Raw genomic sequence first — 17,157 nt, forward strand, 5'->3', positions numbered from 1 at the left:
GGCACCGGCACCGGCACCGGCACCGGCACAGGCACAGGCACAGACACCGGCACCGGCACCGGCACCGAGGCACTGGGTACGGGGGCACGGCGGGGCCGGGGCACTGCGCCACGGATTCCAGCGGGAATCTCCTTTCCTCACCTAACCTGGAAAAAAGGCCTGGTTTATGTCTGTGTGTGTGTGTATGGTATTGTATTTTTTTATATCTATATCTATATCTATATCTATATCTATATCTATATCTATATCTATATCTATATATCTCTATCTATATATCTCTATATCTGTATCTATCTATATATGTATGTATGTATTTATATGTATGTATTTATATGTATGTGTATATATGTGTGTGTATGTATGTGTATATATGTATGCGTATCTATATATTTGTATTTTATATATAGCTATATGTCTATACATATGTGTATGTGTGTATAGAATTGTATTTATATGTATATGTATGCATGTCTGTATATAGATGTATATGCATGTCTGTATACCTATACATATATATGTATATATGTGTGTATGCATAGAATTGTATTTGTGTGTGTGTATGTGTATATATATATCTCTATGTCTGTATATGTATATTAGGTATATACATGTGTGTATATATATAGATGTATATATGTATGTATATGTATAGAACTGTATTAATAGATATGTCTGTATATACATGTATGTACACTTACACATATGTATATGTATGAATAGAACAGTATTTATATATGTGTGTGTACATATATCTATATATGTGTATGTATATATCTATATATATATGTATGTTTACAAATATATGTGTATATATGTACGTATATGTATAGAACCATATTAATAGATATGTCTGGAGATATATATGTGTATATATATGTACATGTATGTATATCTATACATATATATATAATATGTATATGTATCTATATATATGTGTATATGTCTAGGACTGTGCTAATAGTCTAATAATATATTTAATAATAATAATAAATAATAATCTAATAATAATAGTGCTAATAATATATTTAGGTGTACATCAACACATCTATGCCTACACATCAATGTACATGTAAGTATGTGTATATACATGTACAGATACCTATGTGTAGGTACAGATGTGTATGTAAAGCACATGTTGTGATGTATGTGTGTGATGTATCCTGTGGTACATGTGCAGCACATATAAACACATCTGTGTCTGTGTTGATTACACACACACAGGGGCACAGAGAGGGCAGAGCTCGGCTCTGGGAGCGCTCCCAGGGAGTGCCCGTGTGGAGAGCAGGGCAGTCCCAGAGGGGAGCAGCATTGTTGGGTCAAGCACATGGGCACTTGAAGCACCAGGCTTCCTGCACCTCCTGCCTTTCCCAGGGAGAGGGGGAGCTAAAACCTTTCGTGCTGTGCTGGGAATGACTCTGTGCGTGTGCTTCCTCCAGGTGGGCCTGTGTGAGCACTGGTGTTGGCAGACACCAGCTTGAAGGACCTGGGATGAGTTTGAAGTCTGGACTGGCTTGGCCTGTCTGAAGCGCTCCATCTGTGAATGTCTGCACGCTCTTGGGCTTCCTCTCCCTGTGTGGCACCCTCTGGATGAAGCTGTTGTTCAGGTACTGTGCTTTGAGACAGCTGCAAACCTTCCCAGAGCCATTGTGCCTTCACACATGGGCTACACATTTATGTACATATTATCACATGTTATGAATAATGTTGTTACTTTTTATATTCAAGAATATTTAGATCTTAGTCTTTACATTTTATTAAGTAGCTATTGTACTCTGGGGCTATTGTCCAGACTTTGCAAATGGCACTTCTGTAGATTAACATTAATGAGTTACTTGTTTGAAAGAATATTGTCATGAGTGAATTGTGTTTTTTTTCATTAAAAATGTTTACACATTTTCTTTTTTTTCCTCCCTCTTAGTTTTGCTTTGCCAAGAAAGTTCCTGCAGAAGAGGAAGATGGGATCTCATTTCCCAAGAGGCTGCTGAGTCACATTGAGAGCCCCTGTTAGATGTGCCCCTGTCCCTTGCCAGGACATGCCATCCCTCCTGGTGACTGCCACTGCCAGCAGAGTGGGACCTGACTGATTCCTGCCCAGCCTGGACACCTTTGTGCCCCCATTTGCCACTCAAAGTTGTCTCTTTGAGTGTACCAAGAAACAAATGGGAGCTGGAGATGCTCTGTCACAGAAGCAAATGATTCCTGCCAGCCATGTCCCCATCTGAGCGGGTCCCAGAGCCCTCTGTCCCCAGGGCCTGTGCCAGTAGCCACACTGGGATTTGCTGAGCCACAGGGTTCATGTTGAGCGTGTTGTGTTTTAGGGTTTTGAGGAAAATGCAGAGGCGGCACAGCAGCAACACCGACACCGTGCCTCCTGAAAGGTAAATCCTTCCCTTTCCTCCTTCCTCCGTGTTCCTCTCCCAGGAGGGGTGTTCTGATTTAAGGGGGTGTTTCGGAAGGTAACAGCTCAAAATTGATAGAGACATCAAATTCCTGTGTGTGTGGTGTGGGCAGGCTTTCTGCTGAGTCTGGGGATTCCTGAGACAAATTTACTTTTCTCCTTCCTGTTGGTTACTGATTTGCTGCCAAGCACAGTGTTTCAGGAGGATCCAGGATGGCACAGCTGGCAGCCAGCTGAGCATGGGCAGGATGTGTGGAGATCTGGAGGAGGGACTGGATTCATGGCCCAGTGCTGTGGGGACCCTGAGCACTGTCAGGGTGCAAGGATTGACCTTGTGAACAGGAACCATTTACACTTCTCTTGTTTGGGTGTTTAGAAAATCTGCTGGTCTGAAGTTCCCAACTTCTCTGATTCAGTGTTTTATAAAAAGTTTGGGTGACCCTTTACATCTTCCCAGAGTCTGTATCTATCTCCATGTATGTGAGTATTTATAAGTAGAATACCTCTAATTTGTTTCTGTAATTATAACATCAGCAAGGGAGCCTTGCCACTGTTGTTGTCCTGGTACTAAATATTCCCTGGTGCTTTCCCAGAGTTAGAGTATGACCCTTTTTATTTTTATTCCTAAAGAAGAAACTAATCTAATTCCAACTATTCTAATTCTAATTCACTCCAAGACAAAGATGGAACTAACAAATTTCATTGCTGTGTTTGAGCTGAGATTATAAATGAAAGATCATTAGTAAATATTTTATTTTCTATAGTGATTTTCCAATTAGAGTTGAAGCCTTATGTAGTGGCCAGTGCTAGCATGGGACCATTTTTAATTTCAGGGGGAAAGAAAGCCATCTTCAGTTTTTTCCTGCATGATGCTTCTGATTTTTAGCAGGGTGAATACATAGTCAGGAACAGAGGCTGAAATTTCTCTAACTGTAGGAGGAAGTGCTGTTGCCACTGGTCTTTACTTCTGTTAACTTCAGCAACCTCACATTTCAACAAACAAACCTTGTTTGTTTATAAATATGTCACAGATTGATTCCTTCCTGCTGAAAGCACATTCGTGTATCCTGGTAATATTATTCCAAAGGATATTTGTGTCTTTATTTGTAGCACTGGGTTCCTGCCAGGCTGTTTGTTACATTCCCAGCCCTAAGCTGTGTATCCATCCCTGAATTGTAATGTTAGGTGTGAGTTTAAAGACCTGGCTGATGAATATTTTGGACCAGAAAGAGGTGTGCTTGTTGACTCGATTCCTTGCAGGAGCCTGTGGAGATACAATGGGAATGGGGTGCAGCTGTAAAAAGCCTTATTAGGAGTTTGCTTAGTGAGAAGGTTTGGCCAGAGAGCTTTGAAGGTGTCCCCAGAGGGAGGTGAAAGGCAGAGCTCTGTGCCCTGAGGAGGCTTTGGGACCCGTGGGGGAGAGAGGGCTGAGGGCCCTGGGTGTGCTGTCTCAACTTGTAAGCTCTATTCCTAAAGTCAGAGATCTCCCAGGACTCAAATCAGGAGAGACCAAAGCTCTGCAGCATGCCTTATTTGTGGGCTTTGCCTCTTGCTGAGGTTTGTTTATTGTTTACCCTCCTTTTGCAGGTTAGAGCAGTGTTTGCTGTCTGTCAGGCATTTACTGCCTGCTGATCATTCTACTTGTTTCCTGCATTCTTCCCTCCTACCTAAACTTTCCCTGTATTGACTGGTAGTGAAGTAAAAAAAGCCCCTCTTGTCTTTTGCTGTTAGGATAAAGGTATTTAGACTTTCTTTTTGGAATCTGGCTGTATTCCAGCATGCTCAGGAAAGAATCAGTGCCAGAATTGGTTCTGTCCAGTGTCCTGTAATTTGGGTGCATCCATGCCCAATTTGCCAAAAATACCAAAATAAAAGAATTTATCTGGACCCATCTTTCACTTTTGTGTCCAGTCAGAGCAAGCAGCTCTCAACACTTCTCCTCCCCTGGTGATTCTGTCTCTTCTGGTTCAATTCACCAGTGGGCAGGTAGTGATTGTCCCAAAGTAAAGACTTGGGGAGTTGGTCATTGCTTTGGGTTAGCTTGGTTAATTTGTTTGTTTATAATATGACTCGACTTGGTGGTGCTGTGTCAGGTGAGGCTTTGTGTTTTTCTTTAAATACTCAAATCATTATAGAAGATACTGGATTTGATACTGGACGTATGATTTCTTAGTTTTTTCCCCAAGCAAACAGGGTGTTTGGGAGCTTCATTCCTTGGTGGAGGAACTGATGTCTTCTGGTCAGGTCTGGAGAGGTTCTCTGATCTTATTTGGTTACCAGCCTCTAGTTCTGCACTGTGACTTCCCGACAGAACATAGAGGGAAAAGTGAACACCCAGGGCCTTGGTGTTGTGATAGTGTGTGAGGAGCTCTGGACTGAAACACCTCCGAGCTGCCCTCACCCGTTTTCACTGAACGCTGCACCCTCTGTCCGCTGCAGGAACCGGAGCCAGGCTGTCAGCTCGGAGGCCAGCGTGGATGAAAGCGGAGTGTTCGAGAGCCTCAAGGCCGAGGCCTCCTCCCCTCAGCAGCTCTTCTCGGGGCTGGCCGGCATCCCCTCGGCCTCCATGGCCGCCGCGCCCTTCCCCTCAGGGCTGGTGCTGGGCTCGGCGGCCGGAGGAGGGGAAGTGTTCATCCAGATGGCAGCCCCGAGGGACGAGGGGCCCGGCCGGGCTGAGGGGGCCCCGTTCCACCACCGCCCCCCGGCCCATCACTTCCACCACGGCCACCACCGCGGCTCCTCGCTGCTGCACATGGCGGGCGGCGACCGGCACGGCCACGCCGAGGAGGGCACCGAGGAGCCGGCCGGGACCCCGGCCCCGGCCCTCTCCGAGCTGAAAGCTGTGGTCGGTTGGCTGCAGAAGGGACTTCCCTTCATCTTGATCCTCCTGGCTAAAGTTTGTTTCCAGCACAAGCTCGGTGAGCATTTGTCAAAGCTTTGTGAACTGTGGTTAGAGAGTGGTTGGGAGACTTTATCAGGCTCTGGTGTCTGATACATTTATCCATGTGACACTGTCCAGATGGAGTCTAGCATGAAGGGAACATACTCAAATGCATGGGATAATGCATGTGATAAATTCACCCTACTTTCAGAGCAAGCTCTTTTCATGTGGGTCAGATCCATCTGTTTCCTGTCCTGACCAGTCCTGTTCCTTTTCCTGATTCCTCCTTGGTGTCCCTGTGAGGCTGGGGATGTTACCAAGGCTTCTCCCTCAGAGCTCTCTCTAGGAGAGGTGGGGAGACTTACATTGGTGATGGCAAAAATTCCTGTTTTCAGGAAGGGTTCAGAGGGATGAGACTTGTCCTGCTGGTAGGGTGGTGGTTGTGAAATCAAGTCCAACAGCATCAGCAGTTACTGTGACACAGCCTTTCCCTGCAGGAATTGCTGTGTGCATTGGCATGGCCAGCACCTTTGCCTACGCCAACTCCACACTCCGAGAGCAGGTGGCTCTGAAGGTGAGTCCAGCATTTTGCCTTCTTCTGTTCCCTGCAAACATCATTTTCCATGCACAAAATAGCATCTCTGTTGAACCTTTGATTGCAGTGTAGGGCTGAATGCATTTATATGTCTACAGATCTCTCCCCACTGACGCTCTCCCAAAGTCACTATCCTGTTTTTTTGTGAAAGTGTGGCACAGTAAAACAAATAGAGGACAGATCTGGGATGTCATAATCTCCCTCTCCCTCTGCCTGGCACTGCCTGTTCCAGCACTTCTCTGCACCTTGGTTCCCCATCATGTGCAGCAGAGATGCTGAAGCCTGTTTGACTTGTTAATGATGAGATTTAGCTTATTAGCATTTAGATAATGTTTTGAGATGTTCAGCTGAAAGATCTCGTAGATGTATTGCTTGCTAGTAGCTTTATAATGCTCTATGTGCATAATGTGCTTAGAATATAAAGAACCCAGCAGATCTTCTCAGGTCTTCTGATCTTCTGTGTCAAGAGGACAGTTCAACAGCACTGAAAGCACAAGGCTAGAATTGTTTTTTTGTTAAAATGGCATGGGTGGCACAAGTGCATGCTTGTATGTACCAGCAGCAGTGGAATCAGTGAGATCCAGCACTGAATGAACAGATAAATGGCACAGCCCAGTAACAGATTGCTGTTGCCTTGCACTCTGCACCTCTGGCCTTCCAGCAGTGTGCCCCTTCATCTGCCTGCTTTAAATCTCAGCCCAGCAGTCCTGGCTGTTGAACAGCTACAGAGACCTCCTTTCTTAATAAATCAGCTCACAAGAAAAATGGTGGGTGCTCTCCTCTCAGGAATAAAATTTACTCCCCAAAGTTGTCAAGGGCCAAGACCCAGGACAGCACCTTCTGCCATCCAGCTTGTCTGTAACATTCCATATATGTTGAAATGCAAAATATTTGCTTCTTTTCACCTTTAATTATTTCTTCAATCAAAAATGAATGTTCCAGAACCTCCATGCTTTAGGATAACACACAGATGTTAAGGATAACACCCTCACCATGTAGTGATGTATTTGATTTAGCTGAGCCTTCCACTATGTAACTTTGGACCTACTTATAAAACACCCCTTTGATGAATTGTCACTCCAACCAGGTGACAGCTCAGAATTTAGGACAATATGTGGAATGGACTTTTTTTAATCTGCTTATCATACTTCATCTTAAATATCAGGAGATTTTGGGTGTCCCAAGAAAGATCCCAACTTTGAAGATGCATTCTGCAAGTAAGGCTGTCATTTTCATGACCTTGTTTAAATTAATTTCCATTGACAAGGTGACCATTAATTAATTTAAATTAATTTCCATTGACAAGGTGACCTGATTGAGAGGCATTTCTGCTTGTGTTTATGTATGTCTTTACCTTGCAGACTACTTCTTAGTCCTGTGTAAATAAACTAATCACTGAATACTTTGTTACATATTTGCATCCCCTGGGTTGGATTTTTCAGCAGTTTTCAAGTTCTCAAGTCTTGAGATTTTGAGCTGAAGTAACTCTGCTTCTTTTCCTTGCTCAGGAGAAGAGATCAGTGCTGGTTGTGTTGTGGATCCTGGCCTTTCTCACTGGAAACACCCTGTACTTGCTTTACACATTCAGCTCTCAGCAGCTTTACAACAGGTGAGCAAAATCTACATTGTACAGGATGGGAGCAGGTGATACTTGCCAGGGAGGAAAAGAGGGAAGCCCACATTTCCCCTCACAATGGGAGGAAGTGTGTGTGCCTAAAGGATCTGCTGTCTTTGTTACATCTTTGTAATATCTCCCAGAGCAGGAAAAGAATGTGTCTGTCACCTTAGCAGTGGATTATACTCCTGTCAATAACAGACACAAGCAGTGTATAGATGGGTCAGGGTGTGATGGTGTCAGAGCAAGGTGGATCCATTTCAAAAATGACCTCTGAATTCCCATTTTGACCCCTGCAGCTGAATGTAAAGTGCAGATGTCAGAGGCAGATGAGGAACTGACCCACTGATTTTCCTCTCCTGTGATGTTTTCAGTCTATCACAGCTGGTGTAGGACAGATGAAATAGCAGTTTTACTCCAGTGTTCTCAGGGCTTGGAGGCACTTGGATCTGAGGTAATTAGGATAGCCTTGCCTTTCAAATCCTGACTGAATTAGTTCTCAAATACAGAAAGGTTTGTGCTAATGGATTTGGTTCAGCACTTATTATAAAGCAGCCAGGAATAATGATGGGCAGGAGGCAGAGAAAGTGGCAGAGCTGAGAAGGTTTGAATGTGTGGGTCTGAGTCGGAGAGGCCAAACCATGAGATTGTCTGGGTGGAGCTTGTGGGAGGGAGTGGAAAGGAGCAGGAATGGCACAAAGGTGTGAAAGTGAAATCTCTTTGCACCACAAGGTAACTGTGTCCTAAGAAGGTGGTCAAGGTTAAAAGCATGAATGACACTAGTTTAAAATAAAGGCTAGATCATCTAAAATAAAGGGATTTTAGCAATCTGGGGCAATCCTACAGACAGGTTAGAATTGGTTTATCACCAGTGGACAGGCTGGGCTACAGCTCCAAGAAAAGCCCTGTTCCTGTGGGTGCTGCAGTGGTGTTAAGCTCAGGCTGGTGTGTCTCTTGCTTGCTGTGTGGGGACCTGGGACTACTCAAAAGCCAGGCTTGTCAAATTAGAAATGTCTGCTTCACTTTTGTTTCTTTCTGGCTTATTTTTCATTTCCTGATTTTTTTTTTTCTTGTTTCTAGTGCATGAATGGTAGTAAAGTCTCTGATTCTGTTTCTGTTTTTAGGGTGTAATTTTACCTGTTGTGCTGTGCCAGTGTTGTGAGTATTTTAAATTCATGTTCAGGCTTTTCATTTTGGGTTGGTTACTTTACTTTTTACATTGATTTTTTTATTATTTTTATTTTTTATTTTTTACTGTTAAGTTTTTGCTTTCTACCATGAATCTTTAGCAGGTAAATATCCTGAAGGTGAATCCTGTTTTTTCAGCATGAGTAGGGTCTAGTTCTCATTATTGCTCAGGCCAGTAGCTCCTTCCCTGGAGCTGGATGATCTCCTTCTTTGCTGGGTGAAATTCTGCTGTCCCAGACCTCGCTTTTTTAAACAGCAAATGTTCAGCCCAGTAAATGACATTATGTAAGGGGCATTAATTTTTGGATCTTTGGTTCAGGTAAGAGTATTAACAGAGCCCAGCTTTTGTGCCTCAGGCAGTGGTCACTCTCAGAGCATGACACGTGTGAAGTTCTCACCTTTCTGCCGTGGCTGGTGCAGAGTTTCCTGTGTCACCACTTTGTTTGATGTGCACAATAGGTTTAGGGGCTGTGCCCCTGTGGCAAAGCAGCCTCAGGGGCTGTGGGGGTGTTCCCCTTCCCCAGAAATCAGAACTGTTGTGAACAGGACTTCCCAGGACGAGCTGTGGCACCCGGACACCACGGAGCACGCCTGTGCACTGAGGGCACTGTCAGCACACCAGAGGCTCTGCTGCAGGGAAAGGCAGGTTATGGAGACTGCTGTTCTCCAAAACAGACTTTACAGGTGTTTGGGTCCTGTTTGTGACAGTGGACAAACCTGCTGGCCTCAGTAGAAGTGGGCAAGAGCCAAGTCAGGAGGCCCAGAGGAAGCACAGATCTCATTTGTGTGTCTTCCTCCTCCTGCCCTTGAGAGCTTCCCTGAGGTTCAGGGGAGTTTCTGGGCTCTGTCCAGCCAGCAGTGAATACAAGGAGCTTGAACAAGCTTCTCCTCTGTGGTATTTGAGCTTTGGTGTCTCTTTCAGCCTTATATTCCTGAAACCCAACCTGGACAGGCTGGACTTCTTTGACCTCATGTGGATTGTGGGCATTGCAGACTTTGTGCTGAAGTACCTCACCATTGCCCTGAAATGCCTCGTTGTGGCCCTGCCCAAGATCATCCTCGCTGTCAAGTCAAAGGTAGGAGACCCTTCTTGAGGCACAAACCTTTGTCTTTGACAATCTGATACCTTTACCACACGTTTGCACCATGAAATCAGAGAATCATGGAATGGTTTGGGTGGGAAGGGACCTTAAAGCCCATCCAGTGCCACCCCTGCCATGGCAGGGACACCTCCCACTGTCCCAGGCTGCACCAAGCCCTGTCCAACCTGGCCTGGGACACTTCCAGGGATGGGACAGCCACAGCTTCTCTGTGAACCCTGTGCCAGGGCCAAATATGGATGGAAGAATAAAAACATTAAAATCTGTTGATAAACCTTTGGCAGAAATTCACCCTGGGACCAGGGGTTGTTTTTTGAGCCATCACAGACCTGAGCAAGAGTTTGGTACTGGCAGCAGTGATTAAAGTCCAGAGAGGTGAGGTGAGCATTGCTTGAGGAGGAAGCAGTGCTAGCAGCCAGATAACTGCTTTTCTCACTGACTTTAAGTCTTGTTTTCTGAGTTATCTCTGTAAATTCATATTTCTGAAGCAGGAACCTCTTCATTTCCTGGGAAGAAATTGCAGTATTTGTCTCTTTGGCTTCCCACTTGAATCAAAGAAGTAACTGGGTTAAACTGAAGCTACTGATGCCACAAAAGACAGCACCAGTTCTAACTGTGGGAGAAGAAATATTTTAGTTAGAGAATGTAGTGAGAAACTTTTAGAAGTCAGGCTTAGCTTACATATGGCCTCATGAACATTTAAATATGTGAAGGATTTCTCTTAAAACACCTTTTGATATGTTTTTACTTTTACAGCTCTCTCATGCTGCCTCTTCCTCCACTCAGCAGTGTCCACATTTCAGGGGCAGATGTAGCAATGTGTATTATTTGCATTTGGTAAAGATTTGGTAAACTTCCTGGCAGTGTTGGGATGAAAGGCTGCAAGGTACCAGCATCAATTGCTGAAAGTCTCAGGCAGGGCACTTCAGGGGCTATCTAAACTGGAAATAGTTTTCCTTGGAAATGACATGGGTGGCAGGGGAGTTGAGCAGTTTGTTCCTGCACAGCAGGGCGTTCTGAGATGGTTATTAATTTATTTCTGGCAACTGTCCAGCTTTTTCTTTTTTTTTTTTTTTCCTTCCTTCTTCTATTATTATTATTATATTTTGGGAGATTAATGTGCTGGGTCAGAGCATAATCTGGGCTGGGGAGGGAGGGAGAAGTGATGTGAATAGTCTTTCCAAGATAAATGGCAGTGTTGGAAAAGGTTCACAGCCTTTGCTTGCTTGTCTGAGAGCCATCCCAAGTACTCATTAATCCTTGTCGGGAGAGAAGAAAGAGAAGGGGTCTTTATTTGCAGCTCCAGTGAGAGGCTGGTAGGATCACATCTGTCAAGGGCCTGTAATGACTCAGAGCACAGATGCTTCATTTTTAATACCTTTTTCTGGAGAGAAATGTGTCTCACTTTTTTTAAGCCCCCTTTTTGTCTTAGGATGTTGTGGATGGTCTCGCTGTCCCCTGGCACTGCTGTCACCCACCACCAGATCTGGGTTTGGTTCTCTCCCCCACTCCTCAGCCCTTAATCCAGCCAAGGATGAGATCTGGTGGAACAAATTAAGTGAGATCAAACTGGGATGGGAGGGCTCCAGGAGAACCACAGGACACCATGGAAATGATAATTGTGATCACATAGCTGAGCTCCTTCCCAGAGCCTGCTGACCCAGCTGACTCCTGGCTTGCTCAGGTGAGGGATTGAAATGGCAGCTTATGCTCAGAACACTTCTAGTGCAATCTAGGCACATTAAGTTTGACCACAATTTTTAGCAAGTTTTTTGTCTGAATACTTGCCAGATACAAAGTTATTCTCTTCCTCCAGGTAGTATTTCCACCTGAAGCCCAGCTTGGAGTTCATGAACTTCTGGGTAGTTGTCACTTAATGATGACAGGCTGCTGGAGAAATATAAATTTAACACAGTAGAGCTGAATTTTTCCAAGATGGGGATGTATATACTCAGAGAAGCAGCCTCTTGCTCCCCTGGTAGAGACCCTGCAGTGGAGGTTGCTGCACTCTCAGGGCTGGAGTTCAGCACAGAGGGATTTCATCCTGAGCTCCCTTGCAGTCCCCTCTTGCTGGCAGTCAGCAGCAGATCCTGAAACTCGCCCATGGATGGGATGTGGAGAACTTTGATCATCCTGCACTCAGCCTCTGAGCTGGCTCTTCAGGTTTCCCTCATTTTGGAAGTTCAAAGGCACTTGCAAAGCTTGTCTGGCTTTTCCTGCTGCTCCTTGGGATTTTGGTCTTCTCTGAATACTGAGTGGCTTTTACTTTTATTTCTCAGTCTTCATACCTCCCTTGTCTGTAGAGACTGAGCACCAACTATCTTTTGAGTCTTTTCTCAGAGATTGTTAATTCCAGATCTTGTTACTCTCTTCTGGACTGTCTTCATTCCCTCTTTGTTTTCCAGACCATTTCTCCAGTCTGTCAAGATTAATTTGGGATATAATCTTTCTTTCCAGTGTATTTACAGCCTTTCCCTGTTTAGTGCCAGCTGTACATTACTCTGTTCCATCAAGATCAATGAAAATAGTGAATAGCACTAAACTCTGCTTAGATCAGTTGGGTGCATCCTTTCATTTTGAAGGTAAACACCTGAAAAATCTGGGTTAGAACACTCACTTCCCCCCTTCCAAAATACCTGGGTCTTGTTTTCCTAGTATGGCTCATCAAATTTTGGTGTAAAATTCTGTTATTTGTAGCATCAGTTGATGCTTTAACTGGGAAAAAACAAACTGAAATTGAGGGGCAGAAAAAGTTTGTCTTTGCACAGTGAGCAAAACCCATGATCATGGGTGCTTGAAGTGTGAAGGATGAGAGCTGCTTTATTATGAGGGTACAACCAACCAGAATTCTCCAAGCCTGAGTAACTCAGAAACTCAAGACCTTTGCAAGCAACTCCTCCAAAGAATGAGGAAAGGCTTAAAATTTGACAAAACAGTCCCAGACTTTCCCAGGTTCCAAACCAACCTGGAAAACAGAGGCACCAAGAGAGGCTGTGAGACTCCAGTCAGGCTGGAATGCAGGGAAAGAAGAGTTTGTGAACTGGAGGGAAGAGCAGGAAAAGGAAATAAGGGCAGGATCAGCCTGCTGTCCCAGCTCTGTGGTTTCCAGAAGGATCCTGCCTGTGGCTGGAGGTGTGACAGGCTGTGACAGGGACACCAAGCTGGGCACAAGTTTCAGTAACAGCTGAGCTCATCATTCCTTTGGAAGGGGGGGCTTGGCTGAAGGCTCTCCATTAAAAAAGGCAAATAAGATCATTTGTTCAATATAAAATGAATTAAAGTAAATTAAACTGCAGGAGCCATGTGGCCTGCAGAGGCTTCCATTGTTGTGCACACATCAAGGGCAGCTTTTCATTTTCACTGGAAGGAATGACAGCTTGAGGGGGGTGGAATTCAAAATCAGGAAATAAATAATAAAAAGACACAGTTGCCAAAGATTTCACTTAGGAAATCCCAGGTGCCTGCGAGCCTCCCATCCCCTCCTCATGTTGTCAGCAATCTGAGCTGGAGAAGTGAGTGAAACATGGGGGGAGGGAGAAAGAAAATCAAACCAAATAGGACTGTAAGAAACTGTTACTCCAAGTTCTTACATCTGTGTATTCCTATAGGGGACAAAAGACACCATGGACATTTTGATACATAAGAAAGGCCCTAAGTAAGAATTTTCTCTGCTTGCTCAATGCAGAGCCAGGTTACAGGGGACTGCACTTCCAGGAGTGTGAAAATGCAGGAGAACACTGGCATTGGCCCCTCCCTGAAGCTTTGAAAATACTTGCTTGATGCTTGTTTCCAGTTGACTGTTTTATTAGTGCTTTTTATGTTTAAAGTACCATCTCATCAAGTCTGACAGAGAAAGCTCAGCCTGGATGTGGCAGCAATTGCAAATTCTGCACTCAGACCTTGGACCAAAAACCTTCTTCAGGTGCACATCATGTTTCCTGCCATAGCTGGGTACAGCTCTGCCATGAACCTGGCACATCAATTCCCATATTCCTTCTGAAAATGCACCTTTTTTTTGTCCTAAGGGGGAAAATAAAAGCCTCTTGGAGCATTTGAGTCCTCTGAAACACAGAAGAAATAAAAACTCACTGGGAGCTGGCTCATAGGTGATGTTTAATAAAAAATACCCAGGCAAAAATGTTCCTGGTCCTTGTCTGTGCAATATGGAATTTGTTCCTGCTCTTCCCTCCCAGTGTGGCTGAAGAGGTGTTCCCAGGCAGGTGACAGCCCAGCCTCTCACTCCCCTCTCCTCTCTGACCTTGGATCCTCTTTGGGGGAGCTCACTCCCAACCAGATTCACTCTTCATGGGCAGCAGTGTGAGCCTGGATCCTCTCCAGGAACTCCAGGATCTTCTGCAGAGACTTTTCCCTGCTGCAGCTGGGGCTGATGTGCTGTCCCAGAGGCAGAAGTGCAGGATTTATCATTTACAAAATTAAAAAACTAACTGAAGCCTAAGAGCAGGTACTGAGAGTGAGGACTCCTCTGTCCCCATCCCTGAACTTGCTTTGCAATGCACTTTTAAAAAATCATTGCCCTTCAGTGCTTTCCCAGTGTAACTTCTCAGTTTAAGATGTGAAAGGTGTGATTTTCAGAAGCCTTGTGCACTGACTAAAATTCTCATTTACCCCTCTAGTCCCCCCTTGACATGACTCCTCATTAGTCCTGTGTGGATTTTCACCAGCATCCTCCATGCCACAACGCTGTTTACTGTGTAAATCTGGGAATTTGCTGTGTTTTGCTGCTCCTACCCAACACTTGATCTATTGGCACCATGACCTGGAATCTCAGCAGAGCCTGCTCTCCTCTGATCCAAATTGCCAGCAGGTCTCCAAAGCTTTCCCAAGCATCTCCCTGTTTCAGAATATGCCCTAATGCTGCTGGCAGCAGAACAAGTGAGACTTGGAGCTCCTCTTGAGTGCTAATCACACCTTGCAGTTGCCTCATGGCAACTTCTCTTGCATCCCCCAGTCTGATTCCTTGCTGTGCCTCTCTGTTCCTTGTGGGGAGGCACACCTGCACTGGGGCAAGGCCTTATGGCACAAGAGGCTGCACAGCGAGGCCCTGGGGGAGTCAGCATTGCCTCTGCTGCTGCAACCTGCCCCCTTTGCCATCTCTAGGCTGGGATTCAATTTTTAATTATACTGTTCCATGTTATTTTTCTGTGAGACTTCTCCCCTCCATCACCACACCTCGAGGATGAAGGTGAGGGATTGAAAGAAGCTGTTGCAGCGAGTGGAAAGTTCACAGGAAACAAAGAGGCTGCTGGAAGAACATTCTACAAGTTCAAGTTGAGTGCTACACTGGAGAATTAAATCCTGTCCTTTCCTTTGCCAAGTAATTCCTGTGTGAGTCTAGAAAAGTCAGGTAGGGCTGCAAACTGAAGTCAGTGGTTCAGCTTTTAATGGTAATGTGATCTGTAAAATGAAGTGCTTTATAAAAAGTCTAATCCCAACACCTCGGCTTGGACACCAAAACAACCTTACCTTGACCTTTGTCTTTGTGTGTCTCAGGTTCTCATTTAGAAAATGCAGAGAAAAGCTGTCCCTGAGGTCAGCCAGCAGCTTGAAAATCAAGGGGGTTTAAGAGTGTTTTCTGTAGTGCTGATGTCGTAAAGGGACTGAAGAAATTCTAGGAATGTGCTCCTCTGAGCAGAGCTGAAATGGCAGGAGAGGATCAGATGCAGATCTGCCATGGAGTAGTGAGGATGTAACAAAATACCAAAAGTTGCATGCTCAGTGTGCAGAACCAGGCAGTGCAGTACAGACCGAAGGGAAAGTGCAATTGTTTGAGAATGCTGAATTCCCCTCTTTCAAAATAAGTGCTTGAAGTGTAAAAATGCTCTTTCTGTGTGGTGAAGGAGGTTCAGAAAAACGGGGGGATTGTACACAAGTCATTTTAACTGAGAAAAAGGAATCAAAATTTCACCATGTGGTGTCTGAGGCTCATCAGCAGAGCTGCTAAAATTAGATCCCAGCAGAGCCCCACGTGTGCTAATGAAGTGTTTGATAGCAGCAGCAGCAGCTCCCCCAGAGCTCCCCCAGAGCAGGCAGGGCCAGCACTGCCCTTCTCACTCCTTGGCCAGGCTGAGCCCTTGATGGGAGCAGAGCCTTTCTCCTGTTCTCCACCCCATTACCCTCATTAGGAGGTAATCATAATTCCAGGTAATATCCTATTGAATCTCTGCACTTCAGCTGCTCTGCACTGAGGCTGCCTCACAGGCTCACCAGAGAGATTCTGTTCAATCCCCTTACAGTGCATTCCAGAGAAAATTCCCACATTTACACAGATTTTTGCAGCGTAGGAAAAGTCACCTGATAGAGACAGGCCTTGCCTTATTTCAAGCTGTGGTGCCAAGTCAGATGCACAGGAGAAATAATGATGTTTGTGCTTCATATAACACACAGTTCTAATCCTAAAGAAAACAAACAAACAAACAAAAAAACCCCTGATATATTTTAGCTGAATTTTTTCAGACAAAATACAGGCTGAAACAAAGATTTGACTTTGAAAAATGTAACCTAGATAGCCAAGAGATAACAGAGCTGAGAGGTGGCACACAGGACTGTTGAGTGTGCTTCTTTGCTGCTATCAGAAATCTCCATTTTGCTGCTGAAATTGTAGGGAACAATCCTCATTTTCCAAGCATCTGGCTCAGAAGGAGGGCCTCACTTCTACAGCAGCCCTTTGTGGAATTATTTCTGATTTTCTGGTACCTTCCCATGTTTAAAAAAGGGGCTGGTGTGGTGCACTGAGATGTGTGATGACTTAGAACTTTCTAGTTCTGTTCAAATGATGCTCCATTCCTGGATTCACTCCAGACTTACCAACATTTAATGGTCAGGTGGGTGCTGCTGTTAAGGGGCTGCACCAAGGGATGCATCCCTTAAAACTTCACTCTTGGGAGGCTGTGACCAAGTTTCTAACTGCTAAAAAATCCTGGTACCCTGCAGTTAGCACTGGAAACAGAAGACTTACCTTAGATAAGGGACCTGCAGAGCCTGGCTGTGCCCCCTGCCCCACCTTTCCTCACACCTGGGGTGTTTGAGTGCAGCAGGATTCCATTGGGATGCTGTGTCTGATGCAAGGGGACAGCGGGATCGTGGAGGAGCTGGGTGGGAGGGATGAGCTGCAGAAAGCAAAGTTTGCTGCCTTGATCTTGCTGGGAGCTTTCATCAGAGCCGTGTGTGGGGACAGCGCTGTCATTTCTGCCACAGGAGCGCCCAAAATAAACCATGATTGCATCGCAGCACGGGCTGAGAGAGAGCTCTGTGCTAATTTAGTAATTGCTGGTGTTCTGGACAAAGGATTGCTGCTGCTCTCTCTGCATGCCAGCCTGGGATGGAGAGGGGGAGGATGGGGATAGGGATGGGATGGGATGG

At 45.1% G+C, this 17,157-nt stretch overlaps 1 protein-coding gene across 2 annotated transcripts in view; it reads left to right on the top strand.

Annotated features, from left to right (window-relative positions):
• Positions 1-26: 26 nt before the first annotated feature.
• Positions 27-17,157, top strand: part of RNFT2 (ring finger protein, transmembrane 2) — a 25,898-nt gene continuing 8,767 nt past the window's right edge. For both annotated transcript variants that reach the window (XM_015644163.3, XM_033518087.1), the window contains exons 1-7: positions 27-76; positions 1,437-1,604; positions 1,919-2,378; positions 4,838-5,316; positions 5,777-5,853; positions 7,383-7,483; positions 9,600-9,753. In XM_015644163.3, coding sequence (XP_015499649.1) covers positions 2,296-2,378; positions 4,838-5,316; positions 5,777-5,853; positions 7,383-7,483; positions 9,600-9,753 — 894 coding nt within the window. In that variant the 5' untranslated portion in view covers positions 27-76; positions 1,437-1,604; positions 1,919-2,295. The remainder of the gene's footprint in view (positions 77-1,436; positions 1,605-1,918; positions 2,379-4,837; positions 5,317-5,776; positions 5,854-7,382; positions 7,484-9,599; positions 9,754-17,157) is intronic.

Source organism: Parus major, chromosome 15 (genome assembly GCF_001522545.3).
Source record: "Parus major isolate Abel chromosome 15, Parus_major1.1, whole genome shotgun sequence".
In the NCBI taxonomy this organism is placed as follows: Eukaryota; Metazoa; Chordata; class Aves; order Passeriformes; family Paridae; genus Parus; species Parus major.